The sequence below is a fragment of the Anoplophora glabripennis genome, unplaced genomic scaffold, assembly GCF_000390285.2.
Source record: "Anoplophora glabripennis isolate ALB-LARVAE unplaced genomic scaffold, Agla_2.0 scaffold561, whole genome shotgun sequence".
Taxonomy (NCBI): Eukaryota; Metazoa; Arthropoda; class Insecta; order Coleoptera; family Cerambycidae; genus Anoplophora; species Anoplophora glabripennis.
In genome coordinates, this window is record NW_019416670.1 from 280,307 (window position 1) to 302,753 (window position 22,447).

Genomic DNA, 22,447 nt, shown 5'->3' on the forward strand with positions numbered 1-22,447 from the left:
TACGAGGAAGTTAAGGTTCCTGCTAACATAGAAGAACCAAAATTTAATCTTAGTTTTAGTGAATTAAATTCTCTTTATAATGTGTGCGGATATATTGCTCAAAGTATCGTTAAAACATCAAAAACTTGTAGAAACTCTGTACACGCTGTTAGTTCTAAAACGCCGATTTATAAAACATTTTCAAAATTTAGCGTACTTAGGAGATTTAGCGAACATTCACTCTTTTTTGCAATGAAGCGGTATTTTGTTTCTTCTTGCAGATGGAAAGTGTTTTACAACATGTTTTGCGATTGGATCTTGACAGAACATAAATTTAAAAGAGTTTTCTTAAAAGAAATGTCTGGTTTAAATTTAGATCTACCAAATTGTCATCAGATCAAAAATAATATTGTTAAAAGATTTATTATGTTCCGATTAAACATAGCTTCCAAAAAATGCCAAAAAGCATAAAAAAAGCTTGCAAGTAAAATTGTTGTTGGACATTTATTTTAACAAATACTATCACTAGTATTAAGTATTTATTTTTGTAATGTAAACTCAATAAATTTCATTGTGTAATGTAGGTAAGGTTAATTTTACTTGCCTAGAAAATAAAAACTACTAGTTGCTACTATTATATATTTATCCTCCCCTATTGGACAAGTAGATTCTACATTCATTCATTACTTAAAATCACTTTCCAAGGGAGTTATTTGCTTAAAATCTGTGCGTAAAATTTATAAGAAAAATACTACTGTCCTTAAATGATTTTTTATAAAAGTTACTTTTAATTTGACATTGGATGCAACATGGCGGATGGGCGGGGTTTAGTCGCTATTGTCGCCACTGTCTTGCATATAGCCACTGTAGCGTATCCTAGATGTGATTGCAAAATAGTTACCATTTCCGTAATTACCACCTCAGAAAACATAGGTGTACAAACTTTCAAGACAATCCGTTCAAAGATGCTCAAGATATTTAAGAAAATCGAAAATATTTTTTCAAATTTAACACCCTGTAGATCGAAAACAAGGATCATTCGGATAAGGCATATTTGGCTTAATCGCTCTATTTTGAGGTCAGCAACATGCCCTTAAGCTCTGTCCCATTATCAATGAATCACCCTGTAGATTATTATTACAAATTGTTTCATTTGGGTATTCAAACATTTTAGGTTCTATTCCAAGATTGAGGTTATGTAATAAATTACCCGCCAACTTGGGTTTAGAATTATTTCTCTTAGGTATTATGTTTGAAATCCCAAGCATTACCCAGAGCATACTATATATTTGAGTCTAAAATATTTAACATACTTTCCTGCCTGAATTTTATAGATCTAGGAGACACCCTGTAGATATTCTATTAGTTTCATTAAGAGGACTATGATATTTTAAAATAAATCAACAGATGTAGGGCAAACATTTTTTATATTATTCTAAATTAAACTTGTCGACTACAAAACGTTCTGTGTATTTACTTTTGTATTAGGATTGTTTATTATTAGTTTATCTGCTCCCACTATGGTAAATAAACTATTAATACATTGTTTTTAAGGAGGTAAGTGAGGTAACTTACCTCCCTAGGGAAAAAAGCGATTTCGAGTTATAAATGCATGTTTTTTGAACAAATACATAGAAATATTTGATAAACATTACATTTTATTAATTATTATGAATGAATATTTATAGTAATTGTACAGTTATTACATTTAGTAACATTTAAATAATCTGGATAATTATTCCCCTCGCGTTTACTGATTGTCACATTTTTCTAAAAATGATTTGACAGTCCAATTCAATCACCGGAGGCTCAATATTATCTGACTAATCCATTAAAACGGCATAATGATGGGACGTACTACTACAACCTGGAGTTGAAGTGTCATTGTAAAGAATTCTGTTGGCTATTTCATTTTTACTTACTTGATTTCCACCCACCATGTCTCTTGATTGGTAATACATCAACTCCTGTATTAGCCAGTAACGTTGCCGATGTTCTTCGGAATGAATGGCCTGTATATGTTTCAGGATGTTCTAGTTTCAAAAACTGTATAATCTTATTAGGAATCAGAGAAAGGGTATTCTTGCCGACTGGTTGGTTGTAACATCCACCTGCTTGATAGCGCAAAAAAAGGCGTGAAATTTCAGTTTTAATTTCCAATATATTTCTTGAGAATTTCTAGGTGAGAAACAAAACCCAGACGAGAAGTAATTATTGTAAACGTACGTGACATACCATTTTTAGAATCTGGAATTGTAACTACAATGTCATCAACATTTTTGAAATTGACGGTGTCCAAAGTAAGTTTGCATAACTCATCAGAACGGCATGCTCCTACAATGCCTAAGACCGTCACTACTTTCATTAGCAAGTATGTGTTAGAGGATTTTATAGAAAAGGTATAAATGAGGTTTTCCAGGTTTCCCTCATTCCTGCATTGAATGGTGTTGAAAACAATTTTTCAGCTAAATAAGCTACCAGAACATCTTTATTTAAGACTTTTACCTTTTCCTTTTCGCACCCTTTCCGGAAAAATTCGTCAGCTTTTTCGTATTCTCTTCCCGGATTTCATTGGTAATAATTCAACACTTGGGGCAGCAGCCGCTTCTTTAATATCAAATGGAATGTTTTCTTCATCACTATTCATCTTTAAACAACTTAGAGAAAGAAAAAATTGTTGTAAAAATATAACGTCAATCCGTGAAAAACAACTGTCATAGATACCTACCTACTTTGTTTTTAATGTAAGTTTTGGCGCAAGAGCTCGGTACCGTCTTTTCAGAGCTAAAAAGTTATAGGAAACATACATTTTCTACAGCTGCAGCACAAAAATATTGTTTTTATTTTAATATGGCCTTTAATTAACATCTGACGTGCCCATTTTTTCCAGTAAATATTTTTTATGCCTCTCAAGTATTGTTAAATAACTGTTTTCAATCAAATCCAAACTTAATTACTTTTCCGACAATTCTGTTCAGGAATCTCATGAATGCTAATACCGAATGTAAATCGGTAACCGGTTATTACCAGTTCTGCAAATTTACTGGTTCACGACTGTGGTATGTTTATATGCAGCAATCGACGTAGGTGATAAGTACCTTTTTGCTAGTATTGTAAGTGCTGTATCTCCAGCAAGTGAAAACCACATCATCTGATTTATACATGGTGGGTAATAGAAATTATTTTTCCCCTAAAACGATCTCCAAGCGCTGCAGGATCCTTAAAAGATTGGAGTTGAAATGAAAAAAGACGTTGCAGTTCTCTCATAGTATCTAATTTCATGTAAAATTCAAGCAAAATTCTTTTTTTTAAGCTTGCCAAATGGTATACCAAAGATCCCTACCACCGCAGATATACTTTATTAAACCAAAAATGTGCCATTGCCAAAAAATTTGAAACTAAACACTGCACTTTCAGAGACTAATTATTACAGAAATTGTCGATAATATATGGCAACAAATTAATTAAAGTCCTACAAAGTCCTACAGTCCTACTCAAAGTTATCTGTTTGTCTGTATGTAATTATAGTATTGGTGGTTTATAGAAAACATTTATAAACATTTATTGAACTCATCTTATTTCACTGACAAAACATGGTTTCACATATCAGATTATGTAAATAATCAAAATTAAAGAACCTGAGCTACAGAAAATCCTCATACATTTGTAGAAATCAGTTTACATCCCTTAAAAGTGGGTAGCAATATCAAAAATTCGTTAAATAAGGCCCTAAACTTAATTTTGTTAATAATAAATAAAGATTTTCACAATTTAGTCAAAAAAGTAAAAAAAAATAAAAAAATTTTACGTTTTACTTTTTTCAAAATTGTTTATTAACAATTTTTTGCATAAAATTTTTCTCTTAAATTTTTTAAACAAGCCATTTCGATGGAATATTTGTCCTTTTTATTATATTTTTATTATTATTACTATTATTTAATTTAATTAAATACAAAATAATTGGGACACTATTCTATACAATTTATTTCGTGAAATAAAAAAACGAAACGGTATTTACCACCAGTGCACTCGAATCGATAGCAGTCTCTATTCCCAAAAATTACGACTTTTGTCCTAGTTTTTTCCATGAAGTTAATATACATATCCATTTTATGTAACGGTATCCACAACCTTGGTGCCAATAGAAAATAGCAGCAGTGTCGAAAATTGCAATACAGTTTGCCTTTCTACATCTACTATTAATGTAATAAACAAGTACTCGTGCATTTTTTCATATATAGAATTTTTGTTGGTTGCTAATAACCAAAAAATGATAAATATCTAATGGAACTAATGGCATATTATTTAGCGATAATAACAGGGACATGAAAACATAATGGGTTGTGTTATTTTGCTTTCGAAATCGTTATTGTTGCTTTGAAAGCGGTAGGACACACACGCGACAGGGGAGTACGGAATCTCTTTTCTAAGGGGCAAATAAACATAAAAAATAATAAACCTGACTAATATTTCTAGTCAAATTATCTATTTATTCAATTCAATTTACAGTGACAATGCAAACATATTTACGTATATTAAAGCCAACCTAGCATTTGGTGAAAAAGCTACTGTATTTGTCATTGACCGCTTTTGTTCAATTGAAATTTGTAAGTAGTTTTCAGAAATTGTTACCCTTTGTAACAGAAGAATGCACTCGTGGTAGCTCCAACCCATAGTCTTAAGTTGTGAGTGTATTCTTTTTCTCGTTATTTTCCTCATCTAAATATTTATTTCTACGCCACTGCCTTTCTATCTTTATATTAATGCAAGCCACCTGAGCCAAGCCCCTTGTTTTTCTATCTTTTATTACCTCAGGTTTTTTAACATTCAAATTGAATACAAATAAATACACTGAAAAGGAAATTCGTCAAGTTTTAAATTTACAGTCTTCAAAACAATCGAAATCCTAAACTTTATGGGGTCCAGCACAAAGTTTATGATGCCGTGAGATTTAAACGGTTCATCTTTTATTTAGAACTTCATGATTAAAAAATTGATAATGTGATTCTAAACCACTATTTCGCGTAGCGAGCGATTCTAAACCACTATTTTCGATACAGCTCTACTGGGCTAATGCTAGAACCAAAATCGCACAAAATTATGGAAAACCCTTGTGAGTTTTTGTGGAACGGAGATCAACCAGTAGAATATCACTTGCTTTTCTTCCACATCCTCACTAATTCGTCAGCAACACAAAACACAGTAACTACTTAACAATAATTTAGTAAAACAACCTAGAATAAATACAAAACGTACCTTTATCAATAAAAAAAAACTGATGTCGCTATAAGGAATCTGTTGGTTTTTAGATTGAAAACACGGACGATTTTTTGGTTGAGCCTTCCTGAAGCTATAAACAGAGGTACAAATTTTTATATCATTAGGTAATCTATTGTACATTCGTATACCAAGATAGTTAGGTGAGTTAAAAGACAGATTACACCTACCAAAAGGTATACTAAAATGGGAAGACTGCCGCGTATCAATGGAATGAATCTGATTTCTGTGGACAAACTGATTTTTGTTGACAAAAATATATAGACACATTTCATACAACAGCAGAAGGCAGAAGAATATTCGTCTGGAGGATTCCACACTTTTTGTCTAGCACATCTGTTCATTTAATCACAGCAATTTGCAAGATACAAATCACTAAAATCAAATAATCTGCTTCCAAAATTTGGACCGTATGCCCAATAAAGACCTTTTCCTTTTTTGGCCCAAATACCTTAATACACGCTGAAATCTGAAGTCGGAAGTTGTTTCTTTCAACAATCAATTAAAGCATTAATTAGAGATGATATAACCAGATTTCTAAAATTATGTTTAATTGAAGATAATTATCGGTATTAGATCATCAGATAAGACTGTGAATAGTTTGGAGCTCGATATGCAATTGAACTGCATACCAACAAGGCAATAGCGTGAAAATTTTAATTCGTCTGTTTTCTGCAGCTATAGAAATTAATGCTCAGTGGAGGAAACAGAAGAAAATATATTTGTATCTAATCATATACGTACATATATTATAAAAACCAGGTTAAAACAACACTTTTATGGAAATATACGAACAGATTATATAAATTTGTAATTTGATACAGAGGTTGTAACTGTAAATGGAATTTCTTCGTGAGAAATGTACAGGGTGCCCCAAAATGTTACTGAAAAAAAATTCTATCGCACGCAGAAAAAGTTGATATGTTATTAATTTATAGAGAATCCCAGAAAAATTCTGGAAGAGCTGTTCAGTTGTATAGGGAAAGATTTCCTGAATGTCACGTTCCTAACCACAAAATGTCAAGCTACGTACTTATCAGACATCCTGTATAATGAGCCTTTTTAAAATATCGTCACACTGTTTGAACATTTCTATGTATACCTTATTTTACTAACAATGAACTGCTTAATACTGCTAGACTCATTCTAGCGCGTTTTTCGGACATAGGCATCTTAACAAATTCCAACAACAACATTATAACAACTTTCCCATATATTCTAAAGACTATATTATCGTCCCAAAATGCGATACAACAGCAATTCCAAACATTCGCTTATCACAGCCAAATTGAGCATTACACGCTTCTTAAAATTCCCATCGGAAGTTCCATGAAAAAAACATTCCCTCCCGATACCTATTCAAATCGACACACACAGATGAATTTATTATGCCTTTGTTGATTAGTTTCATGGTCAGTACAAGTTATGTAACAAAAAAATTGACACCGCCAAGCTGATGTAAATCTATCTCCGGTTTCTCCATTCGGTTAGGAAAAAAACTGTAAATGATTCGGTGACAGAATCGTGATCCAGAAAAATGTAAAATAGGAAAGTTAATGAACCTCGGAATCCGTCTCTGGCTGCTTGGGTCTTCAAGATATAAAAAAAAATTTGCTTGTATAATGAGGCGACTTTATGACTGTTGGTGTTAGTATACAGGGTGTCCCTTTAAGACGGATTCTTCCATTGCTCTGATAATATCAGTAATACAAAAAAGTTGCAACAAATTATTTTTTCTCGTATTTTCACTTAATTTTTTCAAACAAAACACCCTGTATATGATCACATTATTTAAATTTTTCGTTAAATTTAAGAATTACTTTAATGTAGGTTTCAAAATGTGATGTTTAGGTATTATTTGTCATTTAAAAAAATGTTGCAGTTCGCAGTATTCTTGAAAATATCAAATATCTCGGAAATTAATCACGATAACGGTATATACGGTTTTCACTATTCATACACACATGAGAAAACCGATTTCCTATGTTACTTAATTCATTTTAAATGGAAACATAATAATTACAGACCTTAAAAGTTAAAAAAAAATCATAGATATACTAAATAGATACTAAATTTGATACAAATGAAATATTTTATTTTCTTTCAATTTTATTGCCCCTTTAAGGTTTTTAACTTTTGATTAGTTTTTTTTTTGGTAGGCACAATTTGTTACCAGTATAACAACTGTACAAAATTTAAAAAAATTGCTTAACTAAAAACAAAGTTGTGGTAAAAAATTTATAAAATGCAGTTTTCAAAAAAGTGTCATCGGAACTTATACAATTTGTATATTTATTTATAGATACTTACAGTTAGTCTTTTGCAGACAATTTCCTGACATTTGTTGCATTTTCGAGCATTTTTATTTAACAAACTTTTTTAACTTTACGTAACGTAACTTTTTTATATGTAGAAATAGTGTTAATCTATAAAATACATATTTTTCAAAGCGTTTAGATTCGCAGAAAAATGTTGATTTTTGCGCTTACAATACATCGTTGAAATTATACAACAAATTCACTTTTCTAAATACCGACTAAAAAAAGGTTTTTGGTTCAGCATTCGATATAGCCGTTATAATAAACAGTTCATGAGGGGTTTTTCAGAAACGATTTCCGATATTCAAAGGCATGTGTCACCACAAAAAATATGTATTTTTTTACGCATTCATATTTTACAGTCCTTTTCCAAAATTCTCAACAATCGTCCACATGTAATCAAACTTCAAGGATAGGTATTATTAAACATTTTCGTGTACACTGTAACACACACAGAATGTGGCTCAAATAAAGGCAGATTTTTACTTTTTTATACAGGGTTTTACAAATTAGAAGTTCAACCCGTTAACCACATATTCTTTGGACTAAAATAGTAGAACTTTTCTTATGTCACTTTTTATTTCGAAGCCCTATTTTCAAAATACAAGGTGTCTTAAAATTTAAAAATTGATTTTTATTTATAATTCCGGTGATTGTAGAGATATTTACTTGAAATTTAGCACATACTTTGATCTTAAGTCAGCACACTTTTTGTGTAATTTTGCTTTAAAATATCAAATCGCAAACGGAGGGGAGGTGGGTTACTGTACCCATTGACCCCCTATTTTTTTTGAGTACGCCTATCTTTCAGAATATTTTTTTTTAGATAAAGCAGCGTATTATTCTATTTTTTTTTCACTCTTGTAAGGAAATAGAATAAAACGCTCCGAAATGAAAAGTGGCATAAGAAAAGTCCCATTTTTTTAGTCCAAATAATATGTGGTTAACTGCTTAACCTATTAATTTGTAACACCCTATAATAACTATGTAAACAAACAAAAAACAAAGGAAGGGAACCTTAGAGTCCAGTAGCTGTATTTATTATCGCAATCAATTACATTCACACAATCCGCAATACCCTGATGACTAACTCTTCTGCGTATAAACAGCCATAGGCGTAAAATTCTATATTTTCAAAACTTAAATTTGTTTTCTGAAGAGTAAATACTTGCAAATCTTGAAAATACCTTTCTGTGTCACAACCTTTCACAAACAAGGAAAATTCGATGTTCGCTATTGTATTTTCGCTATGAAAAGTTAACCAATGTGGAAGATTTCACAGTTCAGGGTTTTTCTGCTGTAAACGTAGAATATACTTAATCCTTCACCAAACTTTCCTGGAATTTAAAATTTTGATATGGCTTGATTAAATATTAATCTATCATTAACGAAAATTTAGATTTCTATCTATTTTCTGTCATTTTCGGAATGGTATTTAATGAATTGTAGCTCTTGCAGCAATTTGATGGATCTGGAAATATATTTAGTAACCTAGGTTATTAATAAATTGTCGGCATAAATGTTGCGGCATTTATTCAAGTACCCCCAGATGATAATAACCCGATTTGGAGATAACGGTAAATTAGAAATGTTTCTCCGTATGTACCTATATTTGTTTTAATGCAATGTGTTTCAATGGATAACCAAATACAGGGTGGCCAAATGAAAACGAAACAGAGCCATTTTCAGGAACTGCGTCAGATTGTAGAAAAACGCTCAGACCCGTCGATTTTAGATTAAAGGGGGACATTCTTTGCTGGTATTTTTGACTCCGCCACTTTCACCCCCAAGCAATGGTAAGCATCACCCCAAAATATTTAAATGGCATTGGGGGTTGGGTAATATTTCTTTTGAAAGCTCTTACAATGCTCTTTACAACAGACTTTAAATTTTATAATCCCGCCCAATACTTATTAAGAATTTTGATTTTAAAGAAACTTATGTACAAACAATTAGTAACCGTAAAAATGTCGGTCATTCGAGTTAAGTACGCCAATGGTATAAACTTAGTATTTCTTGCATTACATTGATTTTTGGCGATTTGTTATCACTTTCGTGATAACAATTGTAAAAAACATAAATGAATGCTATACACACACAATGAACGTAAAAATAGTGGATTCCAAATTATTTTCTAGTATTATTTGGAAGCGTTGGTTGGTAGTTTATTTAATTGTGTTTTTGAAAATTAAACACTATGGTTTATTCCATTGCGGAAAGGGTAGATATCATTTCGCTTTACTTTATAAACAATAAATATGCGAATAGAACAGCTCAGCTATTTAATGAACAACATCAAGATTGACATGTCAGGAGGACGTATGTTCTAGAGTTAGTAAAAAAATTTCAAGAGACAGGGAACGTAGTCAATAAAAAACGAGAAATTGAAAAACCTATAGTTAATGAAGCTAGTGAAGTTGCAGTTTTGGGACAAGTTCATATTGATCCTACAAGCAGCTGGCATCTGTGTCTGGGATCAATCGAACTAGCATACAAACCATTTTGAAGAAGAATAAATTCCATCCATACAAAATACATTTAGTCCAGGAACTTCATGAGGATGATTATGACAGCCGTTTGCAATTTTGCGAAATAATGAGTGAGCGAGCAGGGAACGATCCACAGTTCCTTTTTAACATCTGTTTTCCTGATAAATGCAGTTTTTTCTTGAATTGGACGGTAAATCGTCACAATTGCCGCTATTGGTCCGATTCAAACCCAAGAGTTTTTCACGAGGTGCATACACAGCAACCGGAAAATTAAAAGTAAGGGCTGGAGTTTTCGGTGACCGGCTGGTGGGTCCTGTTTTCTACCTGGTAATTTGTCTAGCCAAATGTATTTGCAATTACTGGAAGACGCTATTAACCCTGCCTTGACTGATATTATTGAAAATGTTCCACAGTATGATGGAAATCATTTGATTTTTCAACAGGACGGTGCTCCTCCGCATTATGCGTTAATTGTCCGTCAGTATTTAGACCAACGTTTTCTACGGAACTGGATTGAGAGAAGAGACAGCATTGAGTGGCCTCCACGATCACCGGATTTATCGCCCCCTGATTTCTTTTTGTGGGGATACTTAAAAAATAAAATCTATAAAACACAGCCAGCGTCGCTGGAAGATTTGCGTCAAAGAATCGTCGACTAATGCCGTCGAATCACTCCGGAAATGCTTCGGAATGTGCGTGAACGTTTCGAACAAAATCTTTATTCTTGCATGGAAGCGGGCGGTCATCAGTTTGAACATTTAATCAACTAAGTAGTAAGTAAGCAACTAAACATAATTTAAATTTTAAAATGTAAAATTTTTTCAAAGTATAGGGGCGGAATTATAAAATTTAAAGTCTGTTGTAAAGAGAATTGTAAGAGCTTTCAAAACAAATATTACTCAACCCCCAATGCCATTTAAATATTTTGGGGTGATGCTTACCCTTGCTTGGGGGTGAAAGTGGCGGGGTCAAAAATACCAGCAAAGAATGTCCCCCTTTAATCTAAATATCGACGGGTCTGAGCATTTTTTTACAATCTTGACGCAGTTTCTGAAAATGGCTCTATTTCGTTTTCATTTGGCCACCCTGTATATTGCCCATCCATTTTTTTCTCCTATTTTTACCAGCGTCCTTTGACATGAAATTCATCTTTCGTACTTGACGTTTCGAAAGACACTAATATTTTTATTTTGTTTATAAACGATCTTTAATCTTAAGAAATTGTAATCGAATGACAGACTTTTGCGCATCCGTATTTGTCGTGGTATTAGTCTTACAATTAGTCCTAAAAGTTCAAAGATCCTTTCAAAATCAGGTCTTAAACCCTCCTTAGAACTAAGACTGGGTTGGGATTTTTATAAATGTAGGTACACATCGAAATCTGTAGGTTTAATTTTTTTAAGGCAAAGACTAAGGTTAAGTTAGGACTAAGACCTTTTTATAGACTCCTCATTGTTATCCTCATAACAGAGAAAATGAATAATTTCCTTCAACTCAGTTCAACTCAGATCACACACCCACGATTCTGCGCCGTTTTTCTGTTGTTTATGTGCCTAAGAACCCTACGCTTAGAGATTATCAAGTAGCCTAACCCCTGTCTTTTGTTTCAGGATGATCCACGGCCAACTATTCAACTAAGCCATTCCGTTCATTTCGACCGATCCAAAAACACCTTCGACAAGTGAATGTCAATCACCCGCAGCAACCTTAGACCGCGCTCGATCTCCTGCCTAGTACTGCCAAGGCGACGTCGCGAGGCCAAGCGTCGGCCTAAACCGGTCGTCAGTTTCACCGGAAGGTGAAAAGTGGATTCACCGAGGGAGTTTGGACAAAAACGCGTACTTATGTTAAAGAGGAGGCCGAAGAAAGCCCGCTTCTTTATCAAGTAAGCCGTTCCCGAGATGACGAAGTACAAACTCAACGGCGACGGCCGTCGATCGGGTAGTCAGGTTACCCTGACGTCGTATATGGTGGGGGAGGGTTACGAGAACGACGGCAGTCACAACGTCAGCTTCAACGGACCAACCAGCCATGAACCTGAGAGGATTGCCGTTGGCAATCAGCAGAAGTGCGCCAATGGTTGTTCGATGAAGAGTAAGTTCGATCGTCATTTGTTAAACAGTAGAATGAATATATTATTGAAAAATAACAACTGTTAATCTATTCAACGTGTTACTTTTTATTTGAAACAATTACAACTCAAATAGAATAATTTGTACCAAACAATTCACCTCTCGACTACTTTTTGGTTTTCCAACAGATGGCACCACCGTGTTAGACTTCCCAGAGGACAGGTACCTCCAGCGCCGCCAGGTGACGTCTTTCATCGTTAAACCCACAGTGAAAGAATGGATAAAAGACAGGATAAAAAAGGGTTGCAGGAAAAAAGTCCTCTACAAGCGAATACCTATCCTTTCATGGCTGCCCCAGTACAACCTGGAAATTGCAGTGTCTGATCTAGTGGCAGGTTTCACAGTTGGACTGACTGTCATACCTCAGGCGATAGCTTACGCCAGCGTTGCTGGACTGCCTCCTCAAGTTGGTAAGATTACAAGAAAGGTTACCTGGATTAGTTGGAAGTCGTTTGATTTCTTTTCTCAGGTCTCTACTCGTCTTTTATGGCATGTTTCGTCTATACGATATTCGGTAGTTGTAAGGATTCACCCATAGGACCCACAGCGATTTCCGGTCTGTTGACGAGAGAAAATAACCATGGGATGGGTATTCCTGGGGCGGTGCTCCTGTGCTTCCTCAGCGGCTGTTTTGAGTTCCTGATGGGGGTGTTGCAGTTAGGTACGCAAAACGTCGAATTATAACTATTTACTGATCGCAATAACGTTATTATCAATTCAAACAGACACTTTTATCTAACAACTACACTGGTATAATGTTGTTCATCTGTTAAACTCAGTTACGACTACCCTGGTTATCGGATTGGTCACTAACACCCTTATTTTTCCATTTTTAACTATACTTATTGAACAAAACTGAACTCAAGTGTAAAAATGTGTGTTTTACATTTGTACGCATATGACACGCATTGACATACCTCAGCTGGAAACTTGAGACAGAAAGATTGAAGATAGAAAGAAGCGCTCGCGACAATAAAACTGAAAATTATATCTGAACTCAATGCACAGTGCACAGCACATTACAAATTTCATACAGAAAATATACAAGTATTATTCACCAGTCGAGGAAAATTTTGCGCCCGAACGGAGCGAGGGCTGGCAATAGCGTCCGAGACTGGTAAAATTATACTTAACTGCTGCGTGGTGTATAGCATTTATCTGCTCCCACTTCTTTTAGTAAAGTGCCCGGAAGCGTTAAATATGCTTAAAAATCAATTCTGTGGGCGTCGCGGGGTTGCTGAATTATACAGAATATATGGCAGAATAAATTTTTAAACTTGAATATCTCGGTTCGAACACGTCGAAAATCTTACTGAAATTCATCATTTTTTTAGATCCCACGCCATTTACCGGAAAACGAAGACCTTCATCGAAAAATGTTACTGTTGCAAAAAGTTTCTCTCACCAATTTGAGAGACAACAGCGGGTAATTAAAAATTTTTGCTTCAATAATAAACAAGTTATGGATAAAAATACAAAATAAGTCATTTTTCGATCGGCCGGCGGACGGCTGGCTGCTTCGCGCCTCCACTTCGCCACAGTCGCATCTGTCTCACAAATCTCCATAGCTCCATTTCGTATTACTTCAATACGCGCGAGTCAGTAGTGATAACCCTACTAAATACAAATTTGAAAAACATGCAAAATTAATTAAAAAAAAATATGTCAGATGTAAAATATGATTTTTTTTAATAATTAGATTTAAAAATTATATAAATATATATTTTTTATATTCACATACATTTAGATTCGTAAAATCGCTAAAATGTGGTATTTTGTCCATTTCACGTTTTATATCACAATATATTTTGTGAAGCAGGGATGGTTCGGAACCACTTGTTAACATTGGAGAATAACTAGAAGATGCAGCATCTATTATATAACTGTGAAGCTTTTCGGACTTTTTAACTGGTTTAACTATTAGTTATGAAAAATTAGTTTTTTCTGATTTTAAGATCTTTATTTTACATCCAAATTTTGTTTCAGTATTGCCATAAGCGTTTTTTTCGAGTACTTTGTATCTGTTGAAAATAGCTGTACTAGTAAAAACTTTTCCTTTTCCAATACTAACTTCAACAAATTTTATTATGTTTTGTAAAGGTGTGTCTTCAGCTTGACGAAATTTTTTTCTGGCACTTTCTGTAGTACTTTGTTCTACAATAGTCTGTGGTTTACCAAATGTTTCCCCAATTTTGTTGATTCTGTCATTAGGCAGTTCACGTGATATTTTTCCTCCATTGCTATTAAATCATTGGAGCTTATTCTTTCTAAAACTTCTGAAGAGATCGATGCAATGTTTTTTATTTTAGTTTCTATATTTGCTTTTGGCAAAATGCACATTTATTTATGTCAAACCCACCCTTACGAAGCGATCTACTTGGAAGTTGGAAGGTTCAATACCAGCTACTCTGTACTCTTTCAGTCTTTCCACTCTGTTCCTTAAACTTTCAATATTTTGTTTGCTCGTATAGGCAATATAACACATTTTATGCCAAACAATATGGGCAAGATTTCCAGTTTTAAAATCAACAGTCACCTTTTATATGTACTCGTCTACCTCTTTGTTTATATCATTCCGAATCTTAGTGGAATTCATAAAAGTAAAGAAAGTTGTATCCGTTGATTTGATTATAATACCTCCAGTTTTTTACATGTTATACATTTTTTATGTTTTTGCGTTTAGAATTTTACAAGTGAGCCGATTTCGCTCTCAGAACTAGTGCTATCAGTTGTAGAACTTTCCATTTCGTGCAGTGCTAAATTCTGATAAAAAATCTATAACTGGAATGTGAAATTCCCTACAATTAACTAAAGTAAAATTTCTCACCTAGATTATCCTTGTTAACAACACTGGACACCAACCACTATGTGTTTAAGTTTTTTAAAAAGTGAAAAATTAAGTTTAACCCGATTGTAACGAGTGTTAGGTACTGAACCCGTTATATGCACTCACCTACAAAACTATATTTATGAAAATATAAACATAAGAAAACCACTACAAAAAGGCACACTTTTAAAATTCCGGTAAGATAAGAAATATCAAAGTAAAATGTAACACAATACGAGATGGAGCTATGGAAATTTGTGAGACAGATGCGACTGTGGCCAAGTGGGGACGCGAAGCAGCCAGCCGTCCGCCGGCCTGTCGAAAAATGACTTTTTGTATTTTTATCCATATCCTATTACTATTATTATTATTATTACTATTCATTCATAATAATGAATAAAATGTAATGTTCATCAAATATTTCTATTTATAACTCGAAATTGTTTTTTCCCTAGGGAGGTAAGTTAACTCACTTATCTCCCGTTGTCCATAGCAACTTCCACTTCTACGGTAAAATCCACTTACCTCCTTAAAAACAATCTATTAATAGTCTATTTACTAGTGGGAGCAAATAAAATTTATTTCGTCAGATTAAGAAATAGTAAAAATTGTGATGTATAGAAACGACAAAGAACCGAAGAGGAGTCTTTCCCACATATTTTCTCTGTTGCTAATAAAATGTATATTCTATTTTCAGGTTTCTTGATAGACTTCATATCGGGACCCGTATCGATAGGCTTCACTTCAGCGGCTGCCATCATCATTGCCACCACACAAGTGAAAGATGTTCTAGGTTTAAGTTACCCCGGAGGAAAGTTCCTAGAGGTATGGGAGCAGATATTCGAACATATCTCAGAGACTAGACTCTGGGATGCTTTGCTGGGATTTTCCTGCATGGTGGTGCTGTTAATATTGAGAGTAAGACCAAGATTTAAAATTGTAAATACTTAAACTGACAATATTTTTAAATTTTAGAAGGCCAAAGACTTCAAAATCGGACCCGAGGACGAGAAAGAGAGGAAACCTATACATTCCGCCCTTACAAAAGTGGTGTGGCTGATATCTACGGCTAGAAACATAATAGTGGTGATAGTTTCCGCTTGTTTGGCTTATTTTTTTCGGATACATGGGCAGGATCCGTTTATATTAACAGGTAAAATTGCAGAAGTCTATATGGGTTAGATCTGGTGCTAGAGTAGGTCATTCTGATTACTTACAATTAGATTTTGAGACCAGGTTTCATCTAAAAAGAACCACGATATTCTTGTGGATGTCGCCACAAAAAAATACATTTGTAGTAAAAATTGTACAACCATTTCATTCATAATATTCGGAAATTTTTATGTCCACAAAGGCGAAACTAATCCTGTGTATGAGTAAAAGCTTATGGTCGCATCGGTATATGAATCTTTTCTCGATATTTTGTTATAAAAACAATTTCACTATGGAAAGGGACAGTTCCCTAATATTTGTGTTTGTTTTAAAAATTTTGGTTTGTCTAATTGTATTTCTAAATCAGTCTGCCTAAATCTGTCAAAAGTTAATCTTATGCTCGCAATGTGTTCTTGTAACGATGTTGAAATTATTATTACGTCAACCTTGTAGACTGAACCTGATAGAACATGATACATAGTTTTTTGGAACATCGAGGGAGCGTTTTTCAATCCAAATGGCATTCTAAAGCACTCGTAATGTTCATTACCTGTTGAGAATATTGTTTTCTTAATATCTTCAGGATCTGTTTCTATTTAATGCTAACCACTGGCTAAATCTGATGTTGCAATATATTGACCCCGTCCTAATTCATTCAAAACGTCATTTATCTTGGGTATAGGAAGTGTATTTGATACCTTGTTTCATTCAATTTTCCCATTCTGTTGGGAATGGTCCATATGGCAGCTGATCACTTACTTTTCAAGCATCAAATTTGTTTTTTTGTTTCTTTGTAAATACAAAAAAAATTAGTTAACGTTGTTAAAGACTGGTTTTCTATATATCCATAAATAAACCTCGGATTTTATTAACATTTATCAGTGTCTTATGAATCAACGAGTGTTCAAAACTTTATAGTTCATTTACCACGTAACTTGAGGTAAGCAAATCCGCTGCCACGGACTTCCTTACCTTTCTTTCGAACCTTAGGCTATCGTACAATGTCTCCTTTGCGTGGAACATAATCACTTTGGGTATAATGTTTGAAATCAATTGATATACTTCCATCATCATTATTATCATCGTCATTATTATCATTGTCATCCTTATCATCGATATCATCAAAATTTGGTCACGATCAACATAATCATCGTCCAAATTTAATAATTTAATAACAACGGTTCTAAAGAAATAACGCAAAATTGTATGTTTATATTTTTGAAAACAAAAATTTACAGATTTTTTAATATAAAAAACAGCACAGAGGTTACGTTATCCAAGTAGCGCGGGAGGTTTTCCGTCTCTGTCACTCTTCTGGATCTGCCTATCTCGCAAACAAAATGATTTTAACCCTCGCGATGCATACTTACAAATATAGGACGTTTCATAATAGTATGTCTATTCAGGGGGGTGAATCAGTTTATGATATTAAGTTAAAAAATGCATATAAACATATGTTGTACAGTGTTAAAGTTTCAATAATTTTTCTGTTTGTTCTTTGTATTTCTCACAATTTTTGAAATATGTAGCTCAAATTTGGCACGTAGCCTAACATAGATTATCTGCATCATTAACCCTGCCTAATAGTCGTCACGATCTACAGAGTGATACTTTTCTGGGATCGGACCTCTTTTCAGTTCTTTCAAATGAATGAAATGAATCATTTCCGTGGAATTGAATTTGTCAGATAATATTTCCCCATTCCCAGAAATGAAACTATATAAAATCTTATAATTTACTTCCACTAACTACTAAAAAACTTTTGTAAACACTATCGCAACGACGATTGTAGAATCGGATTTCAGTATGCGGAGTCCCTGGGGCCACGTGGCTCTCCACGCGTATTGCGAATGACGCTAGATACTACATTTGTTCAGTTATTGTAATAGTTGAAAGTACTACTTCAATAATTTTTTTCTCGGAAACTATAAGGATTTTACAAACAATTTTTTACGATATTGACTCTTAATACTTCCTACTCTTGTAGTGTAACAATTTTCAGATTTTTTCGTAAATTTAGGTTTTGTGAAGCCAGGCCTTCCAAATTTCGCCCCACCTCCATTCAGCACCCAAGTGGGGAATACAACTTATAGCTTCCTCGACATGGCCTCCAGTTTGGGATCTGCGGTGATTGTCGTTCCTCTACTGTCGATTCTGGAAAACATAGCCCTTGCCAAAGTGTTCTGTAAGTACAGGAAACGTATTTAATCCACCTTTTGACGCTTTTCTTGTCTCTTGTTTTAGCCGAAGGTAAGACCATCGACGCCACCCAGGAGATGCTGGCGCTGGGCATCTGCAACATCGCTAATTCCTTCGTAAGCTCGATGCCCGTATCGGGAGCTCTTTCTCGAGGAGCTGTCAACAACGCCAGTGGCGTCAAAACTACTTTCGGAGGCGTCTACACGGGGGTGGTGGTGATTCTCTCTCTGTACCTTTTCACCCCGTACTTCTTTTATATTCCAAAAGCCTCGTTGGCCGCCGTCATCATCGCTGCCGTCGTCTTCATGGTGGAGCTTCAGGTCGTCAAGCCCATTTGGAGAACGAAAAGTAAGTTGACAATTCGCGGTCTGCAAACCAATCGCAAACTTCTAACTCTTGCGTTGTGTTTTTTTAATTGTTTTGTGTGAAAACCTAATATTATTTTTCAGAAACTGATCTGATTCCTGCCGTTGCCACATTCCTATCCTGCTTATTCCTGAGACTGGAGATTGGAATCGTCATAGGAATAGGCATCAACGTGATATTCTTGCTGTACGCCACTGCCAGACCTTCGGTTCACGTGGAAAAAGTAACTGTAAGTACTCTCAAGTCCTACGCGAAATGGGAGGTGGAAGATACCTCAGCAAAAAAATTATAAATCCAAATCACACCATTTGTGTGCGTTATTTATTATCTATTAATGACTTTTTCTCTTTCGAGGGCTCTAGTGGTTCTGACGGCTGTGATTACTTAGTGATAACTCCAGACAGAAGCTTGACATTCCCTTCAGTGGAATACGTTAGGGCTCTGGTATCCAAAGCAGGGGTGAAACAAGGTTCTAGCTCCATACCGGTCGTCATAGATGCCAGGCATATACAGGGTGCTGACTTTACAGCAGCTAAGGTAGAAAAAATCATGGCACAAAATTAAGAAGTAGCCCTGAAACTGTGCTTTGAGGAACATCAAAATTAAAAAAATGATTCAAATGAGACGACAGGAATATTTATTTCTTCCAAAGAGAACATATTAAATAAAATGTAAACTGTTTCATTTCAAGTCATAGTCAAGAAAAATTGTGCAATGCCAACCCTCTCATTTTTACAAGTTCTATATTCCCTCGAAGTTTGTTGGTTTATTTTTATTACACTTTTTACACTTGGTGTACCACAAGGCACACTTTCAGGGCCCCTACTTCTTCCTAAACCATTATCGACATTAAAATTTCTCAGCAATATTAAACTGCAGGCATATTTCGCTTCCTAGGGTATTAAATCGCTCATAGAAGACTTCCACAAGAGGAACCAGCCCATCCTCTTCTACAATTTGAAGCCGAGGGTCATCAGCATCTTCCAGGGCGTGCAGCCAAAGGATTTCGTGTACTGTCAGACGTACGCAGAATTAAACGAACTCTTAAAACAACACACCCCTCATTCCTCTAGCTCTGTACGAGAGAACGGTGATGCGATCAGAAAATGATGTGATAGCGTTATATATTTTTTTTTGTTGTTATCTTAGTGTTATTTATTAATTGATAGTGTTTCTGTAGGTGTAATTAATTTATACGTAGAATTGTAGAAATTGTTAGTGCGAAGTCTGTATAGAATTTTATACTCTCGTTTTTTTAATTAGGAACGAATGGAATTTTTTTTAGTAATTACTTTCACTTGTAAGTGAATATTGATAGTATTATTTTGTAAGTATTACAAAGCAATGTGATGTTTTAATAAATATATACAAACAAACGACGTAAATTTATTTTACACAGGGCGTTTCTGAAATAAGTACGTTTCTTGAAAATGGTGTTAAAGGGGATGAAAACTTTTATTAATCACTGATGATATAAACATTTTAAATTGAAAAAAATGTTTCACATTAAGGTTTAAACAAATTTAAAGCCGTCCGTGGTGCGGCAGCCTGCTGTACCTTTGATATCTAAGCTGCCGTGCGCTGCAGTGCGAAAGTGCTGATGGCGGCTTTGAATTTATTCAAATCTCGTTCAAACGTAATACAAAAATTAAACGAATAAACGAATTACTTACCAATAGACGATATGCTCTACAAAAATTGTTGAAAGTTGTTTCCATTTGCTAATAAACATGCTTCCAAACGACGGTCAAAATTAGTCCGCATATGTGCAAATAAGCAAAACGACAAGTCTCGTTTAAATTGTACTGACATTCTCCATAAATTAACACAATATATCTGCCAGTTCTTGATCAGAAATCATTTTATCCGTCTGCTAAGTGGCACTGCAACACAACGCACGTGCACAAGATGCACAGGGTCGGTTTACATTTATGGTTAATTTTCTTAATTAATTTTCTCGAAAACAGAAGTATTTATACCACCAGTTGCCCAATAAAAGTTGCTTATTTTCGTGCTCTCTATCACCCTTTTCAAAGAACACACTTATTTGAGAAGCACCCTGTATATGATAACAATAAGAAAATATTTTATAAAAATATTTGCCAAAAATATGTGCCCTGAACTATATTCTTTTATTTAATAAATTGCATACTAAAGGAAATTTATAAGAAAAAAAAATACAATTATAAAATACAACTACCCAGAATTTTTTTAGAGTGGTACAACAGTCATTTACACCATAAAGGAGGTAAGTATTATTTACCAGTCAAGGACGATTTTGCGCCCAAGCGGAGGGAGGGCTGGCAACAGAGTCCGAGACTGGTAAATTATACTTAACTGCTGCGTGGTGTATAACATTTAACTGCTTCCACAGTTCTTTATGGTTCATGCAATAAAGATTAGGTTTTATTTTTTGGCATTTCTTAACCAATTCATTTTGACATAAAAATTTTGTGGATATTAATACCACTTATTTAATACTATCCGCAATTGCAACACGATGTACAGCTTTGTTGTATGTATTGTTGCCTATACGATTAATATTAAACGAGAAAATTGGAGCAGATTCATCACAATGCATTTTTTAATATTGTTAATTATCATTATTAATTTATTATTATTGGCTTATTAAAACTATTGAAATGTCATACTGACAATCATCATAATTAGGGATGTTAGTTTACTTAAAATATCAATTGTCTTACTTATCTATAAAAAGTTTTAGTTTATTTTATGAACAGTGGCTTATTTAAATGCAGTCATAATAATGCTGATTGAGCCCGATAATTCGAGCATCTGACTATGAAGAAATAGTTTTAACCATTGTTGAGGAAATTCCTCAAGAACAATCAACGCCTACAAAGTAATGTACGTAGTGTGACTAGTGTTATGAGAGTAATAGTAACAGTAAACAACGTATCAATTTCAAAGAAGAGTTGCTTTTTGCAGAAGAATGTTGTAAATGTTAAATAGAATTCATAATATTCTCTAATCTTGTGTTGATTTACTGATGAAGCAACTTTTACAAGAAATTATATTTTATACCTATAATGGAATATCTAGAATGATGAAACCCTCATGAGACATGCGAATTCCGCCAGCAGCACAGATTGTCTGAATGTATGGTACCTACGTCATTACCTTGTAGGAAGAGAAGATTATCTCAGTTTATTTAGAAAACACAACAACCTTCTTGATGAGATTCCATTGGAAGTAAAGGAAAATGTGTGGTTCATGCACAATGGTACCCTAGCCACACTACTCTTTGATTGTACTCAGTGGTTGCACCAAATTTTCCCAGAAGATGAAATTCACAAATTACTTGGCCACCGCGTTCTTCTGATTTTAAATCTTACCATTTTTACCTTTGGAGTGACCTTAAAGGCTTAGTTTATTCGACTGCAGTAGATAATTTGGAAAACTTCGACGTTCATATATACAATGCTGTAAATAGTCTCGTAATAAAACAGAAATTTTTAATAATAACGAATTATTATAACTTTGTTTTGTTAATTTTAAATGTACCTTCTACCCACAATAAATTTTGTTGAAGTTATCGGTATGAACACATTTAATAGTATTTATTTGTTGTTCGTTTTCTTACTTTAAAATAATCAGTATAATCCAACTTTCTCATTTAATATTAGTCGTATCGAAAAATGTCAAGAGGAAAAGTTTCTTTAGAATTAAATCATATGTCCACTGATA

The 22,447-nt window shown here is 34.1% G+C and overlaps 1 protein-coding gene across 1 annotated transcript in view; it reads left to right on the forward strand.

The window, feature by feature from the left end:
- The window catches only part of LOC108913994 (sodium-independent sulfate anion transporter-like), a 35,336-nt gene extending 15,261 nt beyond the window's left edge, over positions 1 to 20,075 (forward strand). Inside the window, exons 2-11 of the mRNA XM_018719686.1 lie at positions 11,674 to 12,157; positions 12,324 to 12,605; positions 12,665 to 12,856; positions 15,720 to 15,940; positions 15,998 to 16,175; positions 18,195 to 18,359; positions 18,419 to 18,721; positions 18,823 to 18,968; positions 19,094 to 19,276; positions 19,637 to 20,075. Of these exons, the coding sequence (XP_018575202.1) occupies positions 11,965 to 12,157; positions 12,324 to 12,605; positions 12,665 to 12,856; positions 15,720 to 15,940; positions 15,998 to 16,175; positions 18,195 to 18,359; positions 18,419 to 18,721; positions 18,823 to 18,968; positions 19,094 to 19,276; positions 19,637 to 19,849 (2,076 nt within the window). The 5' untranslated portion in view covers positions 11,674 to 11,964 and the 3' untranslated portion in view covers positions 19,850 to 20,075. The remainder of the gene's footprint in view (positions 1 to 11,673; positions 12,158 to 12,323; positions 12,606 to 12,664; positions 12,857 to 15,719; positions 15,941 to 15,997; positions 16,176 to 18,194; positions 18,360 to 18,418; positions 18,722 to 18,822; positions 18,969 to 19,093; positions 19,277 to 19,636) is intronic.
- The last annotated feature ends 2,372 nt before the right edge of the window (positions 20,076 to 22,447 follow it).